Raw genomic sequence first — 23,653 nt, 5'->3', positions numbered from 1 at the left:
GCTTCTCCCATCCTAAGCCCTTCCTTGTTTCACTGTCTCCAGCTTTAATAAACATACTCTGAGAATAAAAAAAAGACACATATGTTTCTTTGCTTAATAAAACTTCCACCTACCAATCTGAAGTTGTCTGCCTCTCTTTTTTAATCTCTTCTTGCCCTCTGTGTACAGGTGCTGATTTCATATCTTGCCCAGGGAACTCCCAAGTTTGCCTATCATTCCTCAAAGTCTGGGCGAACTTCATACTTCATATTTCTCCTTTACTGGAGAACCAGATGACTGAGGATGGGAAGGCTCAGTTCTGTTTCCTGACACATCTTGATCTCATTGTAGAGGTACTCAGTAAATGCTCGACGAAGGGATGAAAGAGTGAATGACTGAGAATGAGTGCTCGGTACTGTCCGTGGAAACCTACTCTAATTTTTACTGTGGAGCTAACATAGGCATATTTTCTCTTTTAACCCCAGTTCCATAAAGGTGCTACATGTTTTCATTTGATAAAATGAACTTATTCTTTCCTCATTCTTTTGCATAGAATTGATGCAGTGATTACAGTAGCCTGAAAGAAGACATGTTTGGGCTTCTGTAAAAAAATATCACAGACTGAGTGGCTTATACACAACAGAAATTTATTTTTCACAGTTATGTAGGTTGGAAGTTTGAGATCAGGTGGCCAGCATGGTCAGGAGGGAAAGCCTCTTCTGGGTTACAGACTTCTAACTGTGTTCTCACGTGGTAGAAAGGGAAGGACTCCCTCTGAGGTTTCTTTTATAAAGGCACCAGTCCTGTGCATGAGTCATGAGGACACCACTCTCAGGACCTAATCCCCTCCCAGGAGCCCTACCTCCTAATACCATTATATTGGGCATTAGGATTTAACAGGTGAATTTTGGAGACACACAAACATATTCAGACTACACACACCGCTGCTGCTGGGTGTGTGGAGAGAGGACAGTGGCTTAGCTAAGTCCCACTCATCAACCTCCAACCCAGAGATTGCCCTTTGCTGAGGGGTTCATGCACCTTTGCTGTGGACAGCCTTTGGTGTGGGGATATGAAGCCCTGGCCTCCATGCTCCAGTTTGGGACAGCTCTGCAAGGACACGTCAGCACCAAATGTCCTCACGGGAAAATCTGAGCTTTTGTTGTGACTACATTACTGCCCATGCTACTTTCCTTCTGCTTCATGCTACTTTCTTCCTTTCCCCACAGGTTCCCAGAGTGCTCCCCATTAAGCTTCCTGCAAGGAAACTTAGTCTCAGAGTCCTCTTCCTGAGACACACGACGTCTCATATAACATGTTTGTTAATTTTAAAACTCTTACTTCACTGTCACTAGAATGATGTCAAATCGCATCTATTTTTTTTCTCCCTTGAGACTTAACTAATACCACATTACCATATTAAGACCACAGGGCCTAATGTAGAAATTAAATCCTGCTATTAAGACTAAGCACATTTTTTTGGATATTAAAGCTTTAAAGTCTGGATTCCACACACCTTTTCATAACAAGCTATAGGGATTAAGCTATATAAGTAGCTTAATGCTTTAACACTCCATTCTCCCTCACTTCCACTGCTGGTGTGACTCAGATGTTTCATTGTTAAACCCGCAGAAACAATGACCTCTGCTTGCAGAATGGAAAGAAAAGAATGACACACTGGCTTCTCTTAGACATGGTTTGGAGGAGAGCGTAGCTTCTTCAAATTTACAGAGATATGATTTTTAAAATTAATTTATTTCTTGGATTTCTAGTGTACCTTTTATTCAAAGGTTTGAAACTCAAAAGAAGTTTTTAACTTTCTCTTTTTTCTGTTCCCTACGTTTCTCCATGTAAAAATACCATAATTAGGAGTGTGAGCCTGATACATCCCACTTCCTATTTTATTTTTCTCTGTTGAATAAGTCACATTCTTTAAGATCGATTTCTGGTGGTTCTGAATAATGGTGTTCTGTAGTGCAGTTGCAGTTTTGACGTGGCTGTGTGAGGAAGTGAGCCCTGTTTACCTAGGCTGCCCCCGTCTTCCGCACTCCTTCAGAAAAGTGAAATAAATAGGGCTGGTTCCAAACTCAGTTGTGAAACAAAGTTTGTTCATGATGAGCCTCTAGTGGTCTGTGATAGACTCTTTCCCTTTGTGGTTTCTCTTCCCCAAGTCTGGGGCCTCCTCAGCCCACTGCCAGCTTCCTGTCTGCCCCTCTCTTCAGCATCCTTCTTCTTTATCCCGCTTTCCCTGTTCTGCTGTTCTCTCTCCGTGACCCAGAATCAGTCTGATAGTTTCCATGCTGCCTATTGTCACTACACCAGAAACTTCCGAGTTCTGTAACAGCTCACGCCCGAAGCCAGCTTTGCGCTCTTAGGAGGCAGTTTGGCCGGGCACACATGTAGCTGATTACTAAATATTTAAATGAGTGAACGAGTAAATAAACTCTCTCAATACACCACTTAGTACCCATCCTACCTCTACCTACCCCAGGTGTATGTATATTAACAGAGGCTTGATAAGAAACAGCATACCTTCCTTTCTTCCATGACCAAACTAAATGAGTTGGGAGAGGAATCCCATGACTGGTTGTTGTTAGAATATTCTATTAACTATGCACTTCTGATGCTTTGACATCAGGGCCTTATGAGGCTGGAGAGATTGCTATGCCTAGGGTTAGCCAGTTCCTAGAGAGTCAACAACTCACCTGCTTGAGTGTCTCTCATATGCAAACCCACCAATCCGGAGCCCATATTCCAACCACCTCCTTTGCTAAACTCTCACAGGGCTCACCTGGGTGATCATCCATGTGCCCTAATCACCCCAGGGCCAGGTTCCAGAAAACTCGGGACAGCTCTTATGCCTCAGACCCTGCTGAAATTATTCAAACCAGCCAATCTTGCTTACCCTGCCTTGCGTGCTTCTTTCTATGGTAACCACAGTAAAGTTCCATATCTTCTCTTTGTTCCTCCTGCCTCCTGAGCAACGCTGGTGTTTCCTCATGTGGCCCTGTGTGGCGTAACAGCTTCCCTCCTCTTGAGACCTGTAACAAACTACCTTTTTAGTGGCAATTGCCTCCTGATCTGTTGGCCTCACCATACCCGAATAATAATACTAATAATAAAAATAATAATACCTATGTTTTAAAAGTTATCTCAAATACTTCTGTTATCTCAAGTGTGAAGTCTCCCCTGCTAATTCTTTTGAGGTCCCTAAGAAAGACTCTTTTCCATAATTTTCGACATTGGAGAAATGACTTTTACTCAGAGAAGACAGTAGAGTATTAAATTTTAAAAATGCAATGGCAGTCTTTATTTAATATGTATTATCACCCTGGGATCTAAAAAAAACACCCTCGCTATGAATTATTGTATTATTCTGAATGACTAAAGTTCAAAGACACAAAGTGATTTGCTCAAGATCACCGAAGAGGTGAGACTCAAACACAAAAGCTCTCCTGGCACTCCTCTGACTCAGGTCCTGCTCCCACTCCTTCCTCCTATCACGGCCTTCCAAACCTTCCAAAATCTTTTTGCAAAGTTTCCTTGCATAACATCTCCATTTCCTTTATACTTGGAAGAAAATGTATGGCAGTCTTTCCAACCAGGGCCAATAAATGAGTCCACAGTAAAATATAGCTGAGGTATATCTAGATATTTCAACAATAAACAGCCTTGGTAAATGAATGTGGAGTTTTAAGAAGATATTACCAAATGGTAGAGAAAAATCTATAAATGACAGAAGTTTATAATATGAAGCCTGATCTTTAGTGAATGAATTAGAACTTTCACAAATTTTCTTTTTGAAGAAATTCCATTCTTTGGTCACGAGGCCCCAGAGCTACAAAGAACAGGACCAGCTATGAAGGAGACAGGAAAAAAATACCTTGTGGTTTGGATAAAACTCAAACCGAGAAGGAATACTTAAATTCAATATTGTAAAGATAAAAAGTAAGCATGCAAAAGACAATCTATAATAAAATTGTTATTGAATGCCACCAAGCAGCACAATACACAGTTAAGATATTAAAACCTATGTAGTCAGTGTTGACCTTAGTTATTGGGGAGAACACTTCAAATACAATAATGGAAAAATTAACCCAGTATTGAACAAAACACAACTCATCGAGATTTAGTCATTAGTATTTACCAAATTGGTACGACAGTTTGGAATTTCACTGTTTTAAGCAAGAAGGAGGCAAAGCTGAGAAAGAGGGAAGAGCAAAACATAATAAAGTAAATCAAATAATTTGGAAATTAAAAATACATTGGTTAAAGCGTTGGGTTGTGAGCATGGAGAAAAGAAGACTGGATAAGGAGGCTTGAAGGCAACCAGCGAGTGTCCAGTTGCTGCCTGGAGATGGTGATTGGCAGCTGCTAAGAATTTCCCGGAGTGTGGGTGAGAAGAAATAAGCTGGTGTGGCTGGGGGTCCTCAGCTGGATATCAGGAAGAATTTCCTGACTGTAAATGTCAACAGCTCTGGTTTACAGGATCAAAGGGAGGCTTCTGGGATGTGCTACCCTTGGAGTATTTTTCAGCCTCGAGCAAGAGACTGTTTGGGTGGTTTTCTGCAGCCGGGTGGATAGACTGGATGGTCTGCTCAGAATCCGCCCGTCTCAGGTTGCAGAGAGGTGTGCCTTACACAGCTGCTTTCAGTGTCCTTGCCAGCTGCTGACTCCCAGCTCAGAGGCTAAAGGGAACAACTAAGTCTTTCACACTCTGTTCCTTGCTTGGACCAGTCCTTAGGTGTACGCTGTGGTTTTTTAGCTCTTGAGCACTTAGGCACTTTCCTTCTGAGCCAAGGGCCTCCTGGGAACAATGTAGCATTTGTGTGTGGACAGTAACAGCCTATGAGCCAGAGACACTTGGCCAAGCCCTCCCTCCCACAAAGGGCTGGATTGCACACCTCACCTGCAATAATCTGGGCTGAGTCAGCACTAGCCTGCCCCAAGGCCAAGTGCTCCCCTCCTCCTACCTCTTCCCTAACCTGTTACCTGATTTGATTCTGAGCAATTTGGCTATCTTTACACTAATTCTCGCACAGGATGGTCTCTACCCACCTCCCATCCCACCCACGGAGTGAACAATAACAAATTAGTGGCTTGTAGCCTGACTGACAGTGGGCACCGAAGGGTGAGGTCCCCACTGCTTAGTTGGGCAGCTGGGTATTTACAAAAGGTTTGCAGAGAGATGCCAGTCTTTTCTTATAACATTATGGCCTTTTATTGCGCACTTGTGGATATACATGGGGAGTTAGGAATGCTAACCAAGCATTTAGTTTTTACTTGGTCTGTTTCTGTTGAGTTCAGGACCTTAGGAACATCATTTGACTTCTGGCAAAAAGACCATTCCAGAAAGGAGTTTAAAACCATCCTTTTGATCTTGGCCCCGAATGAGAGGGAGGACATGTACTTATGAAGAAACTAGAGTTTCAACCCTGAAGTAACACTAATAGAGAAGAAACTATGTTATGTGTAAGTCACGTGCAGTGTCCAAATACAATATGAAATGATAAATCAGAACATTTCCTTCGAGGCCTGTCTTTTCTTCACAGCTGTATCATATACTTCTCTTGAAGCCTCCATCCAGTGGTGGTTTGGTGGTACTGCAGTGTATAGGCCTGCGTGGTACGCATGAGTAAGAGAAAATTGGATGGGTAGTGAGAGCATGTAGGCAAATTAAAAGAAAGCGCAAGGAGAGTAAATGAGATCTTAAGGAACGAAATGGGGTTGCGTGTGTGTGCAGGGCCAGATGGTTTTGTTGTTTAGTGGGTCTGAGTTTGGGTTGCCCCTCTGTTTTCAGCGTAAAGTAGACACTGGGTGGCATGCAGAAGCACCAGAGAGAATTCAGAGTTCCACCTTTTGAGTCTTTTCTTCTGATTCATCATTTTCTCTCTGAAAGACATCATGGCATGGTATTTAGATTTGGAGTCCAGTCTTGTTTTTTGAGCTCTAAGATTAGAAAACTGAGCTATTTTGTTAACGCTGGAAGTTCCAAATCTACCTGGAATTTTTATGTCATGAACTCTTTCTATGGAATTGGATTTGTTTCCCATGGATATTGTACTCAGTACGGTGAAATCCCCAATTCAGCTCCTTTCAATAAACAAGACCTTTTCAAAAATGCTTTTGTAGTTCTATTCTGATGACTATATCCTAACGAGCATCCAGGCTCCATCAACCATGTTCTCATATACCTTTGCTCTTAATAGAATCCAGTGGAGCCAAAGAATTTTTATTCACAAGGAAATAACAGGGACATAGAGAGGAGAGAACTCCACTTGCCTTCCCCGCAGTCTCACACTCACCGGCCCGTTCCCTTTTAGGAATCCATCACAGAAGTTTTGCACAAGCTCTACTGACACTTCTGCCGTGGGCAGTGTATCCCACTCCTCATCGAACGTCCGGTAAATCGCCAAAGCGGGCAGTTCAGACGTCTTTAGTTTGAAATATGATATCACCTTCCCATTTTCCTTTATACCACTGTCCACCAGAATGAAAAGAATCTGCAGGTGAAGAGGTTTGAAAGAGAGAGATCTATCTGAGGTCCTGGGGGGAAGAGACATCTTGTAATTGTGGCAGTTGACTCAGACCAAATTTGTGGTTTGTGCCACACAATTTACCTCTCGGCTGGACCAGAATGAGTGTGTGCGTGCTTTGCGTTGCTTAGGTATATTATCCCTTCGGTCAGGGTGATTTAATTTCAAGAACAGGGAAATTGGAAGAGACTAGTGGTAACCTTTAGTGATTAAGTAAGTAGAGCCTAATGGTTAAAAGCAGAGAATAAATTTTAAATTTTGCTTCTGGTACTATTTAGCTGAGTGACTCTGAGCACATTACTTAGCCTCTCTGAGACTCAGTGTTCTCATGGGTGAAATGGGCTTTTGTTGGAGATTAAATGAGAGGATGCATTTAGTATTTCTAGTATAGTTTCTAGCACACAGTGAGTGCTTCACAAATGTTAACTATTCTGTATTATTAAATCAAACCTTCCACCTAAAGTAGAAATCTTCTTATAATATTGTGGTTACAGAATTATCTAAATTTAGCAACACTGACTACTTATAGTGTTATGAAAACAGCCACCAGAAAGTCAGCTTATTTTATCACCAGGTAGTTATCATTGAACAGGTAACTTAGTTCAACGCAGTAACCTTGAAGTTGTCGAAGTTTTACTGTTCGGTGATATCAAGTGGGACTACACAAGGAAGGGAGTATGTATGTATGTATATATGTATTTATTTATTTATTGTCCCTTAGCCACCAGGTACTGAACATTTGTTAGGCATGATAGGTGTTTCATATTAGAAACAGGTCCTGATGTCTAAAACTTTAAAAGACTAGGGCAAGAAGAAAAACATCGTAATGAATAGGTAATTTTTATTTTCAGTATCTTTGAGTCTCTGTTTTGTCTTCACTTGTCCATGTAGGAAAAAAGTAACAGACTTTACCACTAATGGAAGACATAATTATACAGGCCTTGAATAGTACAAACTACATATCTTTAATTTTAAATCAGAGTAATGTGATTTAGCATGTCCCAGTTCTTGGTTTATCTCTTAACCATATAAGTTTTCCTTATCTATGTCACTCCCTTAGCCCCATTTTTCTTTTTCTACTGCGCTGGTACTGAGTTTTCAAAAGGGTATCTCCCAAGCCAGACTTACCTTCCCCTGGAAGAGCTTAGCTGCCTTCTGGTAGCTGTGCATGCTTTCTTCATACTCGGGAGAGGCCTTGTTCATCATCAGGAGAAGATGAACCGGAACCATGCTATTAAATAGGCCAATCACAGTCTGGCAAGTTGAAATGGATTATAACGGAGTGAAAGAGAGAGGGAGAAAAAATCCCCATTAGTGGTGACCCAGTGACTAGGTAGAGTGCAACGTGAATGAGAGCTGTTCACCCATAACACGGTGGTAACTAGCCTCTCAGATGCCTTTCAGTAAGGCTCACCCTCTGGTTTTCATGCTGCGTTGACCTCTTTTCCCCACACGGAGTAGGGACGAATGGAGTAACCAGTGAGATAAGGCAGAAATGATGGAGTGTGACTTCCAAGGGGCAGCCATAAGAGGCACTGTGGTTTCTGCCTTGCTCTCTCTTACATCACTCATTCCAGGGAAGACTAGTCCCAGTGTTGGAAAGAGTCACATGGCAAAGGACTAAGGCCTCCTATTAACAGCCAGCACTGACTTGCCAATCATGTGATCGAGCCATCCTGGAAGCAGATTCTCCAGCCCCAGTCATACCTTCAGATGACATTGCCTCCCTGACCGATGACTGTAACCTCACAAGGGGCCAAGATCAGAAGTACCTCTCCTAGCTACTCCCGAACTGTTGACCCACAGAAACTGCATGTAATCAATTTTTACTGTTTTAGGCTGCTATATTGACACATAACATAATCTGTTATGTGTTAACATAATCTGTTATATATCAATAGACAACAAATATGAGGGGGGCCCCCAAAACCTGGAATTGATTTATGAAAAATTGTGTATTTATTCTTACATGTTTAAATTTCAGTCACCTTTAAAATACTCTCCACTGGATGCAGTACACATATCAAGATGTCTACATCGCTCTGTGGAGACCCTCTAGCTCTCTTGGCCACCATGCAGGCAAGGATCCAGTGGGTTCTTTCCCCATTGTTCCTCCCAGTAGTTTAAAACTAGTTCTAAGATTTTAAGTTCAGGACGCTGTATGTTAAATAATTGCCTCTTGTTTGATTAGATTCTGCTAGTTGAATTTAAAGCATGTATCTGCCCTCCTAAAGTAGACATGAGGATAATTCTTCAGAAGAGTCAAGAAACTGAAGCTAAGAAGTTAAAAGTTACTATTGTTTTAGCAGAAGGGATTAGACGTGTCAGAAGTGATTAGTTTAATCCTAATAGACACAGCCTGATTCTTTGCCTGGAAGCCAAGGATTGAGTGTGTGCATTCAAAGTGCACAGCAGGCCAAATGCTTGCCTGTGAGTTTCTGCCCAGTTGCTTCTGGTGCAAACCTCTGCCCCAGGAGTATCTGAGAAATAGCTCTTTAGTGGGGGCAGGTCTCTGAGTGAGACAAGTATCACCTTGGGGAAATGAAGTCATAATAAAAGTTGAACTTGCTTCTCTAAAGAAATTCTTATTTAATTCTTTTTGAGGTTATTTATCTTCACTACTAACATAAAACTTTAAAAAAATGTCATTGTTCTGTAAAATAGAGATGGACTGAGCATAAGGACTTGGGCCAGTTCTTGCCCCTGCCTTAGGCTGCAGAACTCCAGGGCCCTGAGACGGTAAACCCAGGGACCATAAAATCAGCCTTTCTGGTTCCACATGCACTCTTGGGTGCCTGGTAGACACAATGATGAAAATAGCGATGGTCTAGGAGAAAAAATGCCTTTTCAATGATCTCTGCCAATACCCCCAGGTTGCATGTGTTTGAAATCTTAGCAAAAGTGGAAATGGAGTCGCCACTCCACAGAGACAAACATGGTGTGAGGAGTGGACAGGAATTTAGTCAACAGGGGTGTTTTCTATTGAAGGCTGGTAGGGCAATGGAAAAATCACAGGATTCAGTCAGACAGACCAGTCATGAAAAAAAGAACGGACAAGTGCAGAGAGGGCTGTCTCTGAAGCTCAAATTCCCAGTCACATGGCTTTGAGGAAATTATTTTGCTTTTCTGCCCTCCTATTTCCTGTCCTGTCAAATGGAAATAGACAATGTGAACTAATGCATGATGAGTTCAATTTTCCGCCTTCAATTATGCCTTTTCTATTAACTGTGTGATCTTAAATAAGTCAGTTGGATCTTGAATGTTTTCTATAAAATGGGCACAATAATTTCCTTACTTCTACCTCAAAAAAATCAATGTAAAGATTCGAAGAGAATATGGTAGGAAAGGGAGTTGTCATCTCTAAAAATCATGATATGCATGCAAATAAAATACTGTTATTAGAGAATGCATAGCAACTCTGAGCTAATGGAGATCACTGGAAATTAATACCCCATCACTCTGTGATTTCTGTCAGGAAAAATAAAAGGTGGGCTATCTAAGGTAATTCTATAAGCTGTGGAGTGTCAGAAGGCCAGAAGATCATCAGGACAAGAAGACCAACAACGCCTTACCTAGGCTGCATACAGCAGGCAACGCTAAAAGAAGGCAAACCTGGAAAGAAAGCTGACTCACCTGGAGGGTCTAGGTGTGTGCAGGTGGAGCCAGACCTGCAATTGTTAGCTACGAGGCACTGGGAAAAAGTGCCTAAAATTTTCCATAGAAATTTTATGTAGCTGTGACATCCAAGTACGTGATCAGTAGGCTTTATTTTTTTTTAGATTTTTTTGTCTATTGATGTATTTTACTGCTTTTTATAAAAGCATTGGTTCCCAATGCTTTCGGGAAACAATGGGCCTTCAGCATCGATTGCGCTGTTGTTTGAGAAGCATGCTCTAGAGCATTGCTGGGAACAGGGCTGCCCTCCTGGATCACTGTCAAGCAGCAAAACTCAGGAGTTTTTGAATCAGTCACCTTAATGTTGCATTATGGCTCTTTCTTACTAGTCACATGATAGGTCATTTAACTTTCCTGATTCTGTTTCTTTGTTGAATAGGGACAAAGTTCATCAACCTTAAAGGCTGCAGCAAGAATGACAAGATAAACAACTCAGGTGTTCAATTAACCACAGATACTGTTAGTACTGATGGAAGGATCAGAGCTCCTGGGGGCAAGGATCTCTGCCATGAGGATAAGCATCCTCCCTGACACAGGGACTTCAGGGGCTGGAGGCGGGGCTATTTACCGCAGGATTGTACTCTGTCACCAGGCGGAGACTGTTGATCTCAATGAAACGGCTTAATTTGTTGGCATCAATGTTTTCAATGGCTTCACTCACTAAATCCAGTTGTTCGTTATCCACCTGAATAACACAAAAATAATGCAATTGTCACTGCTCTGTCTTTATTCATTCATTGGCAAATGTTTCTGAACTATCTACCATGTGTCAGGCACTGACTGGAACTCCAAACAGAGAAAGGTAAATAGGAAATGTTCCCTGCCCTTGAGGAACACGCCGTCCCGTGGGGCACAGAGAAGTGGACAGACATGACCCACAGGATGTGGCAAGTTTCATCACAGGCCCACATGTTATCTCAGGAAGAGCAGAAATGCCTTCAGAAAGTGGTGTCTCTCTTAGAAGGCTAAAAATGTATCCATAACTTCTATATGTAGATTACCTCATCATTCAGTTCAAAGTGTTTTTAAATTTCTGTTCTTATTTCTTCTCTAAACTTTTCTTGTTATTAATTTCTAGCCTAATTTTTACATTTTATATCTTTTGTCACCTCCTATATATGTTATTTGTGTCCTTAAAACTATGTATAGTTTATACAGTTTTTGAATGAAGTATTCTCTATGTGCACATGTGGTCACATTTTTAATTTTATTATATTCTTGTTGACTTTTAAAACCAGCTCATTCTATGAAAGAAGAATCTTATAATATTCCAGTATGATTGTAGATTCAACCATTTTTCTTATAGTTCTGTCAGTTGTTCTGGCTCTATAGTCTCAGGTGATATATTAGATAAATGCAAATTTAGAATTCTTAAATCTTCTGGACCATTGCAAGTTTATCATTTGGAAGTGTCATTCTTTATTTCTAAGGATGCTTGTTGCCTCAAAGACTACTTTGTCTAATGGTAATATACTTATTCCAGCTTTCTTTTGGAAGCATTTGCACAGTATATCTCTGTCTTCTTATCTTCATATTTTACTTGTGTCTCTGTGTTGTTATGTTTTAAAATAATGCATCTCTTATGAAAAGCACATTGTTATATTTTTAAATCCAGTCTGGTAATCTGTTCTTTAATCTGTTATTTTTGTAATGTACTTAGTAATATTTAATTAAATATGCATTTTCCATTGGCTCTGCCTGTTCCGAAGTCCTTTAACAATTTTTTTCAGCCTATTTTAAATTGATTGAATACTTTGTATTATTTGTTCTTTCCCTTTATGTACTTAGAAGTTACAGAGGCTTTAATTATTTTCTTAAGGATTATATAACATGCATTCTTTACTTATCCGAATCTAACATGAATTGGTCATTTTAACTCTTTCTTGGGCAATGTAGACATTAGAATATTCTAATACAGTTTGCCTCCTCATAAGTCCATTCCCTGGCCCACGCTTAAGACTTAGAAGCTATTACTGTTCTGTGTTTTAATTCTAAATCTCACAAGACATTCTTATTGTTGTTATAGGGTCAACATACATTTACATTTATGCCCATACTTACATTTTTGTTTGCTTTCATTTTTTTTTTGTATTTTTGAGCTTCTATCTGGAATTTTTCCCTCTGCCTAGAACTACCTTTAGCATGAATCAGTTCTGCTGGGTGACAGTCTCTCAGTTTGGTTGTTTCAGATATCTTTGTTTCACCGTTACTTTTTTTTCCCCTTTTTAAAATTTTTTTGTTTTAATCATTGTTAAAGTACAGTTTTCTCCCTTTTACTCTCAATCCAACCCACCCACCCAACCCTCTCCACTTCCCTCCCATTACCACCCCCCCCTAGTTTTTGTCCCTGTGTCCTTTAAATTTGTTCCTGTAAACCCTTCCCATTCTCCCCTGAAATTCCCTCTTCTCTCCCCTCTGGTCACTGTCAGCCTGTCCTCTATTTCAGTGTCTTTGGTTATATTTTGCTTGTTTCTTTGTTTTGTTGTTTAGGTTCCTGTTAAAGGTGATATCATGTGGTATTTGTCTTTCACTGCCTGGCTTGTTTCGCTTAGCATAATGTTCTCCAGCTCTATCCAAGATGTTGCAAAGGGTAGGAGCTCCTTCTTTCTTTCTGCTGCATAGAATTCCATTGTGTAAATGTGCCATAATTTTTTGATCCATTCATTTACTGATGGGCATCTAGGTTGCTCACCTTTACTTTTGGAGGTTATTTTTGTTAGGGGTAGAATTCTAAGTTGACAGTTATTATCTCTTAATTTTGTAAGACAGAATTGTTTAAATTCTGCATTACACTTTTTCTATTGAAAAGTCATTTGTGAACCTTGGCATTACCCCTTTGAGATTACTTTGAAGGTAATTTCTTTTTTCTGATTTAAGATTTTTTTCTTTTTCTTTGAGGGTCAGCTATTATATATGATATGGCTAAGAGTAGATTATATATGTGATTATATATAATTATATATGTATGCAAGTGTATGTGTGTATATATTTTTATATTCATATATGATAATCCTAATCAGATTTCAGGAATTGAGATGATTTAAGTCTGAGCTGCAGCCCTTGGTTTATCCTTATTTTGAGTGTATTTTTCTTTAGGGTCTAAAGTGGAGAAAAAGGTTTACCTCCTATTTCCTTTTCTGGGTTCTGGACTTCAACATTTACTTTTCTGGCTCTTTATTAACATTTTCTAGTAAATTCCTAATACACACAGAGTTTACCTTTTGGGTTTCTTCCATCTTCTAGATATTAGTCTAGCCATTTCCCCCTCTTGATAATTCTTCAAAGCCGTCATTTTGGGCCCAGCTTTTAAAAAAATTGCCTTTGGTGGAAGGGATTGTCTAGTTAACTAATTTAATATCCAAGGTTTACATTTTAGAACGACCTTTCCACCATACTCAGATATATAAGATAGAGCTTCGTATGGCCACTGTGCCCAGATTTTCTCATTCATCTTCTCCAGTCTACTTGTGGCCATCAAGACACAAGGTAATGCTTCTGTCACCCATAACAACTTTGTCTATGAATAAAAATTATCAGGGCTAGTCCTGAACAAGTCTGTTTCCTAAAATATCATTATTATCATTTGGGCCACCAACCCTTTACCTCTCTTTAACCTCTTTCCCTTACATCTATTATCTCATATTGGTTCTACCCAATCAGATGTTGCCATGGATCTGAACTATCCTTTACCCCCAGAAACCTTCTTCCAGTCTACCCAGCAAAGTCAAAGGTAAGTATCATTTTAGTCTATGAATGAGGGAATTCAGGCAAAGGTGACTTAAAGTCACTGAACAGTAGAAATCCAGTTCAAGATTGTTCTTTATTGTCACCACTACAGTGGCTCCATTGTTTAAGGTGTTCAAGGTGGGCTTCCACTGGGTTAGTGAAAAGCAATGTGGACCTCCAAGAAGCTCAGTGTACTCCTTATGGTAGCTTTATTAATTCTTGGTATATCTAGTCATTTTTTTGTAATCCATACATTTGTTTACGAATTATTTGTTGAGTGCTTTCTATATGAGGCTCAGACATGCTGACATTCACTGACATAAAAATTTTATCACTTTATTTGATGACTGTTTTCACAACTCGAATTTATCAAATAAGTACTGAGGTACAGAAAGTGTTTGTATTTCAAAAAACAATCTGGAAAAAAATTCATCAAAACCATAGGATATTTTAAACTGTGAACTCCCTTTGTATATTTAATTGTTTTGAAATTCCAAAAGTTCTGAGTAGAAGGCTTGAGGCAGAAATACAAATGCAAGAGAAAAGGTCTTCCTAGGTGGAGTCCTTGGCCAGCCCACTACCATTCCCCTCCCCAAGTCGGAAGAGTGAGGAGAGGAGCAAAACAAGCCGCACAGATCTTTGCTGTGTAAGGCTTGGGTTGCCAGCTGGCATGTGTCTTTCATACTTATGTGTTCGCTAATTTCCACCATCAAAACCATTATTAGTATAATCACAATTAGGGCCTTTTTAATACTTAATATGTCTGAACACTTCCTGATTATTTTTCTAGAAACTCGCAGGCCGGTGCCTGCAGCTCAGCTGACACAGCTGTGCTCTGGGCAGGAGCCCCACCCTCTGGCTCTATTTCCAGGCAGTCCCTCACTTTTCCCAGAACAGGGAAAACAGGAAACACCAGTTACTGTAGGTGTTTCTGGACCTAACGAATGCAGTGCACTGGAGGTAGAAGATGCTCCGTGATAACATTCTCTAGGAAGCAAAGAGCTTTGTTAAAAACCACCCTCCTGAAGTCTATCCAGCCTGTGTGTTTTGTTGAATGAAACATGCCTGATTATTTCATTATTTCTTAAATGAATACACTTTGGAGCATACATGTGGAGTGTTTCTGTAAACAGCATTTGAACAGGAAATCTCTGTTCTGTAATGGAAATTATTTGCATAAGGCAAGGGAAAGAAAATATGGCCCTAGAACTAAGATTTGAGGAAAAAAATTTATGTATTTTTCCAGTTTTTGGAAAGAATTTAACTGGAGATAGCATATTATTGTTCTCTCCAAGTAAACAGGGATCAGATGAAAAGCAGAAAGAGTACACCAGAGGAATTCCACTTTAAAGTATAATTTTGAAATTCTCTGAGAGTGTCTGAAATGAATTACTTTATGTTTTAGACACTACTTATATTATACCAATAGATTTAATCATTTTTTCCTGTTAATTTTGGTAGCATTTTAGCAATATTCCTTTCAATTCCTATGTATTTCTTTTAGTTAACCACCCAATTTTTTGTAAAAAGTATTGAAGTCATCCTCGTTTACACCACAGTTATAGTGCTAAATACTTGCATAGCACTGAGAAGTCATTTGCTAAGCAAATGTCCTCATGTTGCTGGCTTTTTAAAATATTTTTTAATAAGCTGCTTAGCTTACATTACATTGGGTAAATACATACTTTAGAAAAATATTTAATAATTTGACATATTTTATTCTTGCATTAATTATCACTTCATTTTTATGTACTAGTCTCTTCTGGTTATTTGGCAAGGTGCATTTCTTACAATAAGTACCCAACAAGTAACTGTAAAGGGAATAACAGACTGCCTCTACTCTGTTTCTATTATTACCCCAATGGATCAGAGTTAGGCTAATACATTTCTTACAATAGACATGATTGAGGAAACCGAAAGCAGGGTAATGTTCAAGTAACATTTGAAATTCCATTTAGGACAGGCTCACGCTTATTCAACCCAGGCCTGTGTCTCTGTCGGGGCAACAGTAAGAGTTCTGCTGGTGGGTGTTCAGGGTCTCCCTGCAGTCATGCACACGAGAGATGAGCTGCCATACAAAACAGACAGGCTGTCACACACAACTTACCATCGCTCCATTTTCCATGCATTATTTTCCTGATGATATCTATCTAACCCACTTGCATCATTTCTGTAAAGTGATGCATTCCACAGATAGAGCTTTAGCTGGTCTCTTATATTTATGCTCCAGTATTTCAAGCATCCAGTCAGTCATGTTAACCCTTAGAGTCTTGTTATGTTTTCATGTATCATTATTTTCCTTTGTCTCTAGATATGTCCTTAAAGCTGAAAATTCTACATGTTTAAATTCTGAAATTTTATTGACAAAATATGTAATGTCTAGGTTAAATCTTGAGAAGTAACCCGAGGGTTGGATGAGTAGAGACGGTGGGATAGGGAAATGGTTTAGGAGAAAGTTTTAAAAAGCAGACTTTAGAATGAGGGGCATGAGAGTAGATAAAATCTAGGAGTAAAAACAAAGGTTTTCTTCAGGGATAAGTGCTTTAGAAAGTTGCTATGGCGTCATAGACAACGTGTGCTTTGGAGTCAGTGACACAAGATGTTGTCTAATGTTGGTTGAGTCATAGTTGTGAGACTTTGGACAACGGAATCAACCTCATGGAACTTTAGTTTCCTTATTGATAAGGCAGGGCTAACAATAGTTATTTCATCAGATTCTTGTGAGAATTAAATGGTAAAATAATGAAAACACCCAGCATAGTGCCTGTTATAAATTAGGCATGAAACAAACAAACAAAAACAACAAACCAAATCTAAGAGGAAGGTAAGTACCAGAAAATTGCAACAAGTTCTCATTTCCCACTGTAAATAACAGTTTTAGTTGATACTACCTTTAAAAAAAAAGAGCTATTCCAAACAACTAAATAACAATTCTGCTGGAATATGGACTCAACTTGGAAAGTGTAAACTGAGAAAAAGTTGTTTATCTAAAACCTGGCATGGCGTAAGTTGAATCTCTCCCAGACCTGCTAATGGATTAGGGCAAGAACCAGTGAGTTTGTTTTGGGTATGGCGCAAAATAGTCCTGTCCACAGAGGTCCTGAGAGTTCATTCGGGGCAGGTCTGTCACTAGTGGTAAACAAAAAGCAGATGTGAAAGGAGAGTGAACAGCTATGGGAAGTCATCGCCAGGACTTTATAGAGAATAAATTGCAAGTAAAGTTAATGTACCCACTAGAGGTTGAAAACTCTGTAGAGACATTGGAAGCAACAACACTTGTCTTTCTTTCCCAGGAAAGTCTTGGTAGCACTAAGACTTTAACATCAGGCCTTCATAAGATCTATAGACAACAAACCGGGAAAGAAGTACCTATGGAACTGTAGCTGGTTAGAAATTTCGTGTTGAAGTGTCACTGCCAATGGTTCAACAGTAACACGGAAAACATTAACCTAATCTTCCATATCTTTCTTACCAAAGCCTTTCACAGAGGAGCTCAATTTCTTCCTTTCTCACTGGAGTGAAAGCCAAACCTACAGCTGCTGTCCAGGCGAGGAGAGGGCTGCTGAAGGGACTCGTGCACCTGCAGCCATGCCTTTGGAGGTGAGTTAGTTTCTCAAACACTTCCTGAGTGTCTTCTGGGTACTAGGGACATATTGTAGACCTTAGAATACAACAAGCAGATGTCATGGTTTCTGCCCTTGAACAGTGGGGATTAAGGTGGGACCAACACAGAAGTACATGACCTGCACTCCAAAGTGGTAAATGGAGATAAAGATGTGCAGATCTGGAGGAATAGTGAGGCCAGTTCCAGGGAGATTCCAGGAGATTCCAGGAAGACTTTGTGAAGGGTAAGGAGATTCCAGGGAGATTCCAGGGAGAATCCAGGGAGATTCCAGGGAGACTTTGGAGATTCCAGGGAGACTTTGTGAAGGGTAAGGTGCCCACCCAACTCACTGGAATGTGAGGCAGACTACCTGGGTAAGGCTAAGTGAGAGGGGGACTCGAGGATGGCGTGTTCTAGGCAGAGGAGTAGCCTGTGTGACACTGTGGAATTGTGCATCATACTGTGTGTAGCTGGGTATGGAGAGGACAAATCCCAGGGTGGGAATGTGCAGAAAAAGTAATAGAGAAGCAGGTGGTGGTCAGGCCATAGAAGGTTATATGTTTAAACATCTTGATTTTGATCTTATAAGAAATGGGAAACATTAAAAAGTTTTAAGAAGGAGTGCCATCATCAAATTTCCAATGTAAACTCATCATTTTGATACCAATCTAAAAATTGCATGTGAAGCCATAGAGGGAGCCCAGTGAAGAAGTTATGGAATCGTCTATGCCAGTGCTGCTAAGAGTCGAATAGAAGAAGGAAACAGAAAGAGGGAAAGAGCATATAGGTTCAGTGAGACAGGAGATTCAATCAGAAAAAATGAGACGTTGGAGGAACATGACTATTCAGTAAACAAGTGTTTCAGAGGGAAAAACATGATTGAGCAGGTTCTGATGATAAACTCAGTTTTGAATGGGTTACAACCGTAGAGTTTATGAGTGTTTTCAACCAGCAAGTGAGGATTTGAATTATGACAGAGGTCCAGGCTGGAGTGAAAACATTCCAAATCTTCAGCAAACACTTCATCGTCAAACATGAGATAGCATCATATTACCTGAGGATTATCCATTCACTACTTACTTACTTAATTAATTAATTATTTGGACACTTAATGAGCAACTGACACCTAGTAGGCACTTTTTCAGACACTGTGGATGAAGTAGTGAACCAGACAGTCTCTGCCTTCGTGAGGCCTGGAGTCTATAGCCTGGATGGGAAGAGCACTGGGTCAGGCGGTAGTGCAGATGGAGGGGCAGAAGGCCTCAAGCGGACTAAGAAAAGAGAGGAGGACCCGGAGAAGTAGGCTCCTAGAAGTCAAGGGAAGGGAGACTAAAGAGAAAAAAGTGGCCAGCTTCTCAGACATGGCAGAGATGTTTAGCGCAATGAGACCTAAAAAGTGTCTGTTGGCTTTGGAAATACAGACATGTGCTGACCTGGATGAAGGCAGTTTTAATGGAGTGTAAAGTGTAGACTAGGTAGCAGGGTACTTAGAGCTTAAAGAAAGCTGGAGATACTGAATATGAAATACATGTTAGAGAGGTTTGGGTAGGAAGTGAAACAGATCGATAGGATGAAGGCTAGAAGGGGAAGGACATTCAAACTGGAAATCTTGAAACTTTATCTTTGGCTCAGTTTCTCATTTCCAGGGGACTCTGGTCATCTTTACCCAGATTCTCTACCAATAATACAGACTTCACTCCTCACCACAGCACCCCTGTTTCTGCATGGGCCCTCACTAGTCCTAGACACCCCGACTTTAAGCTTTGCTCCTTTCTGTCATCTTGATATCTAATCCTTGCAACACCTGCCTTTTCTTCACTTTCTATTGTAACCTCTCTACTGTAACCCTTAGCACATGATCTGTTTTGCCAACCTGACAAAAATTCTCTCCACTCTTGTCCTTTTCCTTGGCAACCCATGTCACCCATCTGCCAAAATGGTGTTGCAATAACACATTTCTGTTTGCCTCACTCTCCTGATCTAAAGGATTTAGGGCCCCTCCTGTGCCAAACAAATGAAGCAAAAACCTATCAAGCTGCTATTCAAATTTCTCCACAATGTGATTCCAATCAAGCCTCTTTGTCTTATTTCATTTCCCCAAAACATGTATCATGAAATCCAGTCAAATTGGCCTGATCACTGTTTCCTAAGTTACATTTTTTTCCTATGTTTGGCCACAAATTCTCTTCCACCTTGTCCAAATTTTTATCTATCTTTTAGATCCAAGTTCAGTTGCCTTTTTTAAAATAAATTTTTCTTGTCAGAATACCTACACTGCTTTTATCCTTGGAAACCATACAACACTTTATCCATTGTAAAGTCTTTGTATTCTAGATACTTGTATATTATGTTTATGATCTCTACTGTACTTTAAGATGTGTGAGAGAAGAGGATAGGCTTAACACGTTTTATTATTAATATCTGGCATACAACATACAGCAGTTGTTTAATACATGTTTAAATGTAAGCGAACTCCCAAAGAAATGAAAATATGCATTTTAGAGTTCAAAAGGATCTTAGAGATGATATGGTCAAGCTGTTTTACTTTACAGATGAAAAAACTGGAGTTAAGAAGTGTTAAGTGACCTGCTTAAGTCACATGACTGGTCAGCAACAAATCTCATCGCCCGACTCTCAGTCCGGACTGCCCTCCGTTTCATGACGGCATCTGTATGGGAAGCCCGAGCTGAGCCATCACCCTTATTATCATTGTTCCCAACTCCGGCATCATCACTGGTGGTAAAGACATAGACCTTTTCTAGTCTCACAAGTTTATGAGTTCACGACATAAAGTAAACTAAAACGAGGTGAAGGTTCTAGTGGCCCACCTGACTTACCAGACGGAAGAGGGAAATGGTGTTTCCCGTGAGGTTGTAGTGGGCCAGAACCTGGGGACTGGTGCTGATTCCAAATGCCACGTCTGGGAATTTTCGCACCACATCACGGAATATGGACACTGCTGGTATTTCTAAATCCTAAAAACAAGGGGAAAGAAAACCCCACAGAGGTTATTTGGAAGGTGACATGGAATCAGAATAGGGAGTTGAAATGTGCTCACTCACTAAAAATCAAAGGCTTGGTTTAGTGTCCAGTGAAGTAATATCCAGGCTGAGTGGGTTAATTGGTAACTACAAAATTGTGTCTAAGCCTGGGACTCCTCTTTGGCCTTACCATAGAACCTATGGTTTGTTTGTAGCCAACAGGGGCCTCAAAATCACAGGGTCTGCAAAATTGGGCAGTGTTGTCAGCAACATACCCAAGAAAGCAAATGTTTTAGAAACAATTTGTGTAGGCAAAAAGAAATGCCAAAATAAGAAAGTGTTATCAAAAGGGCCAAAAGAAAAAAAAGAAATTAAAATGGAAACTTATTTATTTTGTTAACAACAGTTTGTGCAAGATGTAGAATAGTCCTCCTTCTACTGTGTGTAAGCCAGAGGCATTGTCCATGAAAGGATGCTGTTTGTGACTTGTTCCAACTCTGGAGCAACAGGGGGCAGGGGAGCCACTTTTGAGTGATGAGGCCTTATTATATAGCAAGCTGACATAATTTTCCCTGGGGTCGTAGGACCATTGCCCACAGCAGCTCCAGGTAATGATCAGGGCTGAACATATTCTGCTCTGACACCTCTCTGGGTTGAAGGAGATGTGCAAATAGAAAGGAGGAAGGCTAGCCTTGCATCCGGGCTCAAGCAGAGGGGCCTGGCTCCTTGCTCATCTGAAAATATGCATGAAGTTCACCGGAGGCTAATCGTTAATCTCGTTAATCGAGGCTTCCTCTTTTTTAGTTTGTTCCTTAAAATGGAATTGCTCACAGATCAAATGACGGCATCTGGTGGCTGTTTTAAGTTATTGCACACTGTTCCATGTCCACCTCCTTGCCCCTCCCTGCTGTTCTGAGGGGTGGCTGTTTTTGTCTACACCTCAGATCTGTCTCATCACTGAAAAATGTGCTCTCTTCTCTTCCTCCCCCACTTACATCTCATCACAGCTATTTCCAGCTGTGTACACAGAATGGCAGGGTGATGATGAGTTGGAATTAATGAATGGAAACTGACCAGAGGTCTGCAATGAGAGAGAAAGGGCTTGATCAGCTGTGAGTATCACCGGAAGTTACCTCCAGATAAAGATGAAGGTGCTAGAATGGTGCTCGCTCACTTATGGCTGCTTTCATTAGCCAGACAGTCAACCTGGAAGATGGAGGCTAACACCTTCCATATATGAAACATCATTCTTTTTTAACATTTCAGAACCAAGAGACAGAAGACTGAAGGGCTACCTGTCTGGCAATGCATCACCTGGATGACGGAAATTGGGCTTACTCTGGCTGCTGACCCAGCAATCAGACACTGGCTTAAGTTTCAAAGCAACCACAAATGAGGAGACCCAGCCAGGAGTCTCAGAACTTTTGAGAAAGACATACTTCAGAGCTGGGAAATACCTAAATAACCGAGAGTTCTCAAATGAAAAAGCTGAGAGCAAACTCTAAGCCCCTTGGTTTCTAATGTAGTGTCATCCTGGCTAGATGGCGACTGTCATGTCTCCTTTGAGGCCAAGCTCCAGTTCTTTGGGAGAATGATGAGTAGGGCATGTGGACAAACCTGGAAGAAGCCTAAGAGAGCCACCTCAGCAGCAGCAATAAACTCCATGGCCTCTGGGACATCTGTGAGCCGCACAGGTTCCTGGGGAGCAGGGGAATCGTCTGCACAGAGAGACAGTGAGAGGGAAGCAGAAGGTATCAGGGTACTGAGTGGAGAGGAAGCAGCTCCATCCTGTTTCTCTTCACTTGAAGGCCAAGGAGCTCTAGGGGTGCAGTTATGATCATTCCAAGGCTTTATTTATGATTTGTTTTGCCACCATATGGAGGGTGACCCCACCGTATGGCCTCTGTCAGAAGGATATGCCAGATTCCCTCTTCCCCACCAGGCAGCACCGGTGCTTATCCAGCATGTCCCAGGAAATCTTCTAGGTCTGGAGGACAAGGATTCGGAGTGCTCCCTTGTTCCCTTCCCTTCTCTTGACAACACTTCCACCCTGGAGTCACCCACGTTTGTTTGCTTGTTTTACCTGAGGATTCCTGAATTTCTGCAACGACCTCTGGGGACAGCTCGCACGTGAGGAGAAAGAATAGAAACAGGCATCTGGGCCACATAGCTTCCATTGCTCTTCTGCTGCTGATCTAACCCCTGACTGTGTGTTTCGGGACTCAGGTTCAGGGCAGCCCGCTCTGCGGTTGATAGGCTGTGGTGTTGTCAGACCTTTGGGAACTTAGCAGCTGGCGCTAGGGGGACCTTCAACTTCTGAGATAAGAGACCAAATTTAGTGACAGGGCCTCAGAGCCAAACCAGCTCAAGGGAAGTCAAGTCAGTTCATTTAAATAAAAAAAAAAATATTCCATGCCAGGCCTTGCCTTGAGCAGTACAGATAGACAACTTCAATCTGATCCAGCCTCTCCCAGCTTAGATTGTTAATATGCAAAATGCACAAACAAACTGATTGTTTAAACATAAAATGGAAAATTAAAAAAACAAGAAACTGAGAGGGTGCTATGAGAGTACAGAGTAAGGACATTCAGGACAGTGGTGGGGTTTAGTGAAGTTTTTTTTTTCCTCTACAGGGGATGGACAAACAGAGTCCTGAGTAAATAACTTTGCTAGGCAACAAAGATGGAAAGGGAGTTTCACATAATGAGCCAGAGATGCAAATGTAGTGTGAGAGAGAATTATTAGTAATTGAGTACTATAAAGGGAAGGAAATGGTAAATATGGGCAGGAAGGCATGCTGGGGCCGGATTGCAGGGGGGCTTATGACTCAACATAGGAGCTTCAATTTTATCTGGTAGGTGATGGAAATTCATTGAAAAATCTTAAGCAGGAGAGAAACAATGTCTGATTTGGCCCCCAGGTCCCTGTGGGTCTCCAAGAGGCTCCCACAGGTGGTACGATGCACAGGTCTCAAGCTTGGGAATGACTGTTGCATGATAATACTATAAAATAAAACAAATTGAGATTTTCTTCCATTCATATTTTGAAGGTTCATTGCCCATTGCAGGAGCAGGGGAACCGAGCTGTTCCCAGTGGTGTAAATGCCCCCTGTACTACGCCCTACCCGACCCCCTCTGAGGAAACTCACAGAT

At 40.9% G+C, this 23,653-nt stretch overlaps 1 protein-coding gene across 1 annotated transcript; it reads right to left on the bottom strand.

The window, feature by feature from the left end:
* Positions 1-3,322: 3,322 nt before the first annotated feature.
* On the bottom strand, positions 3,323-23,592 carry ERP27 (endoplasmic reticulum protein 27). The gene is made up of 7 exons (XM_028533201.2): positions 22,585-23,592; positions 22,119-22,219; positions 20,358-20,495; positions 10,759-10,875; positions 7,644-7,769; positions 6,285-6,482; positions 3,323-5,871 (listed from the first exon to the last, which is right to left on the bottom strand). The coding sequence occupies exons 1-7, from the start codon at positions 22,676-22,678 to the stop codon at positions 5,824-5,826; spliced, it is 822 nt and encodes a 273-aa protein (XP_028389002.2). The 5' UTR covers positions 22,679-23,592; the 3' UTR covers positions 3,323-5,823.
* Between the last annotated feature and the right edge of the window lie 61 nt (positions 23,593-23,653).

This window comes from Phyllostomus discolor, chromosome 2 (genome assembly GCF_004126475.2).
Source record: "Phyllostomus discolor isolate MPI-MPIP mPhyDis1 chromosome 2, mPhyDis1.pri.v3, whole genome shotgun sequence".
Lineage (NCBI taxonomy): Eukaryota > Metazoa > Chordata > Mammalia > Chiroptera > Phyllostomidae > Phyllostomus > Phyllostomus discolor.
The sequence above is the reverse complement of the archived record's forward strand: the minus strand, read 5'-3'. Positions and strand labels throughout refer to the sequence as shown.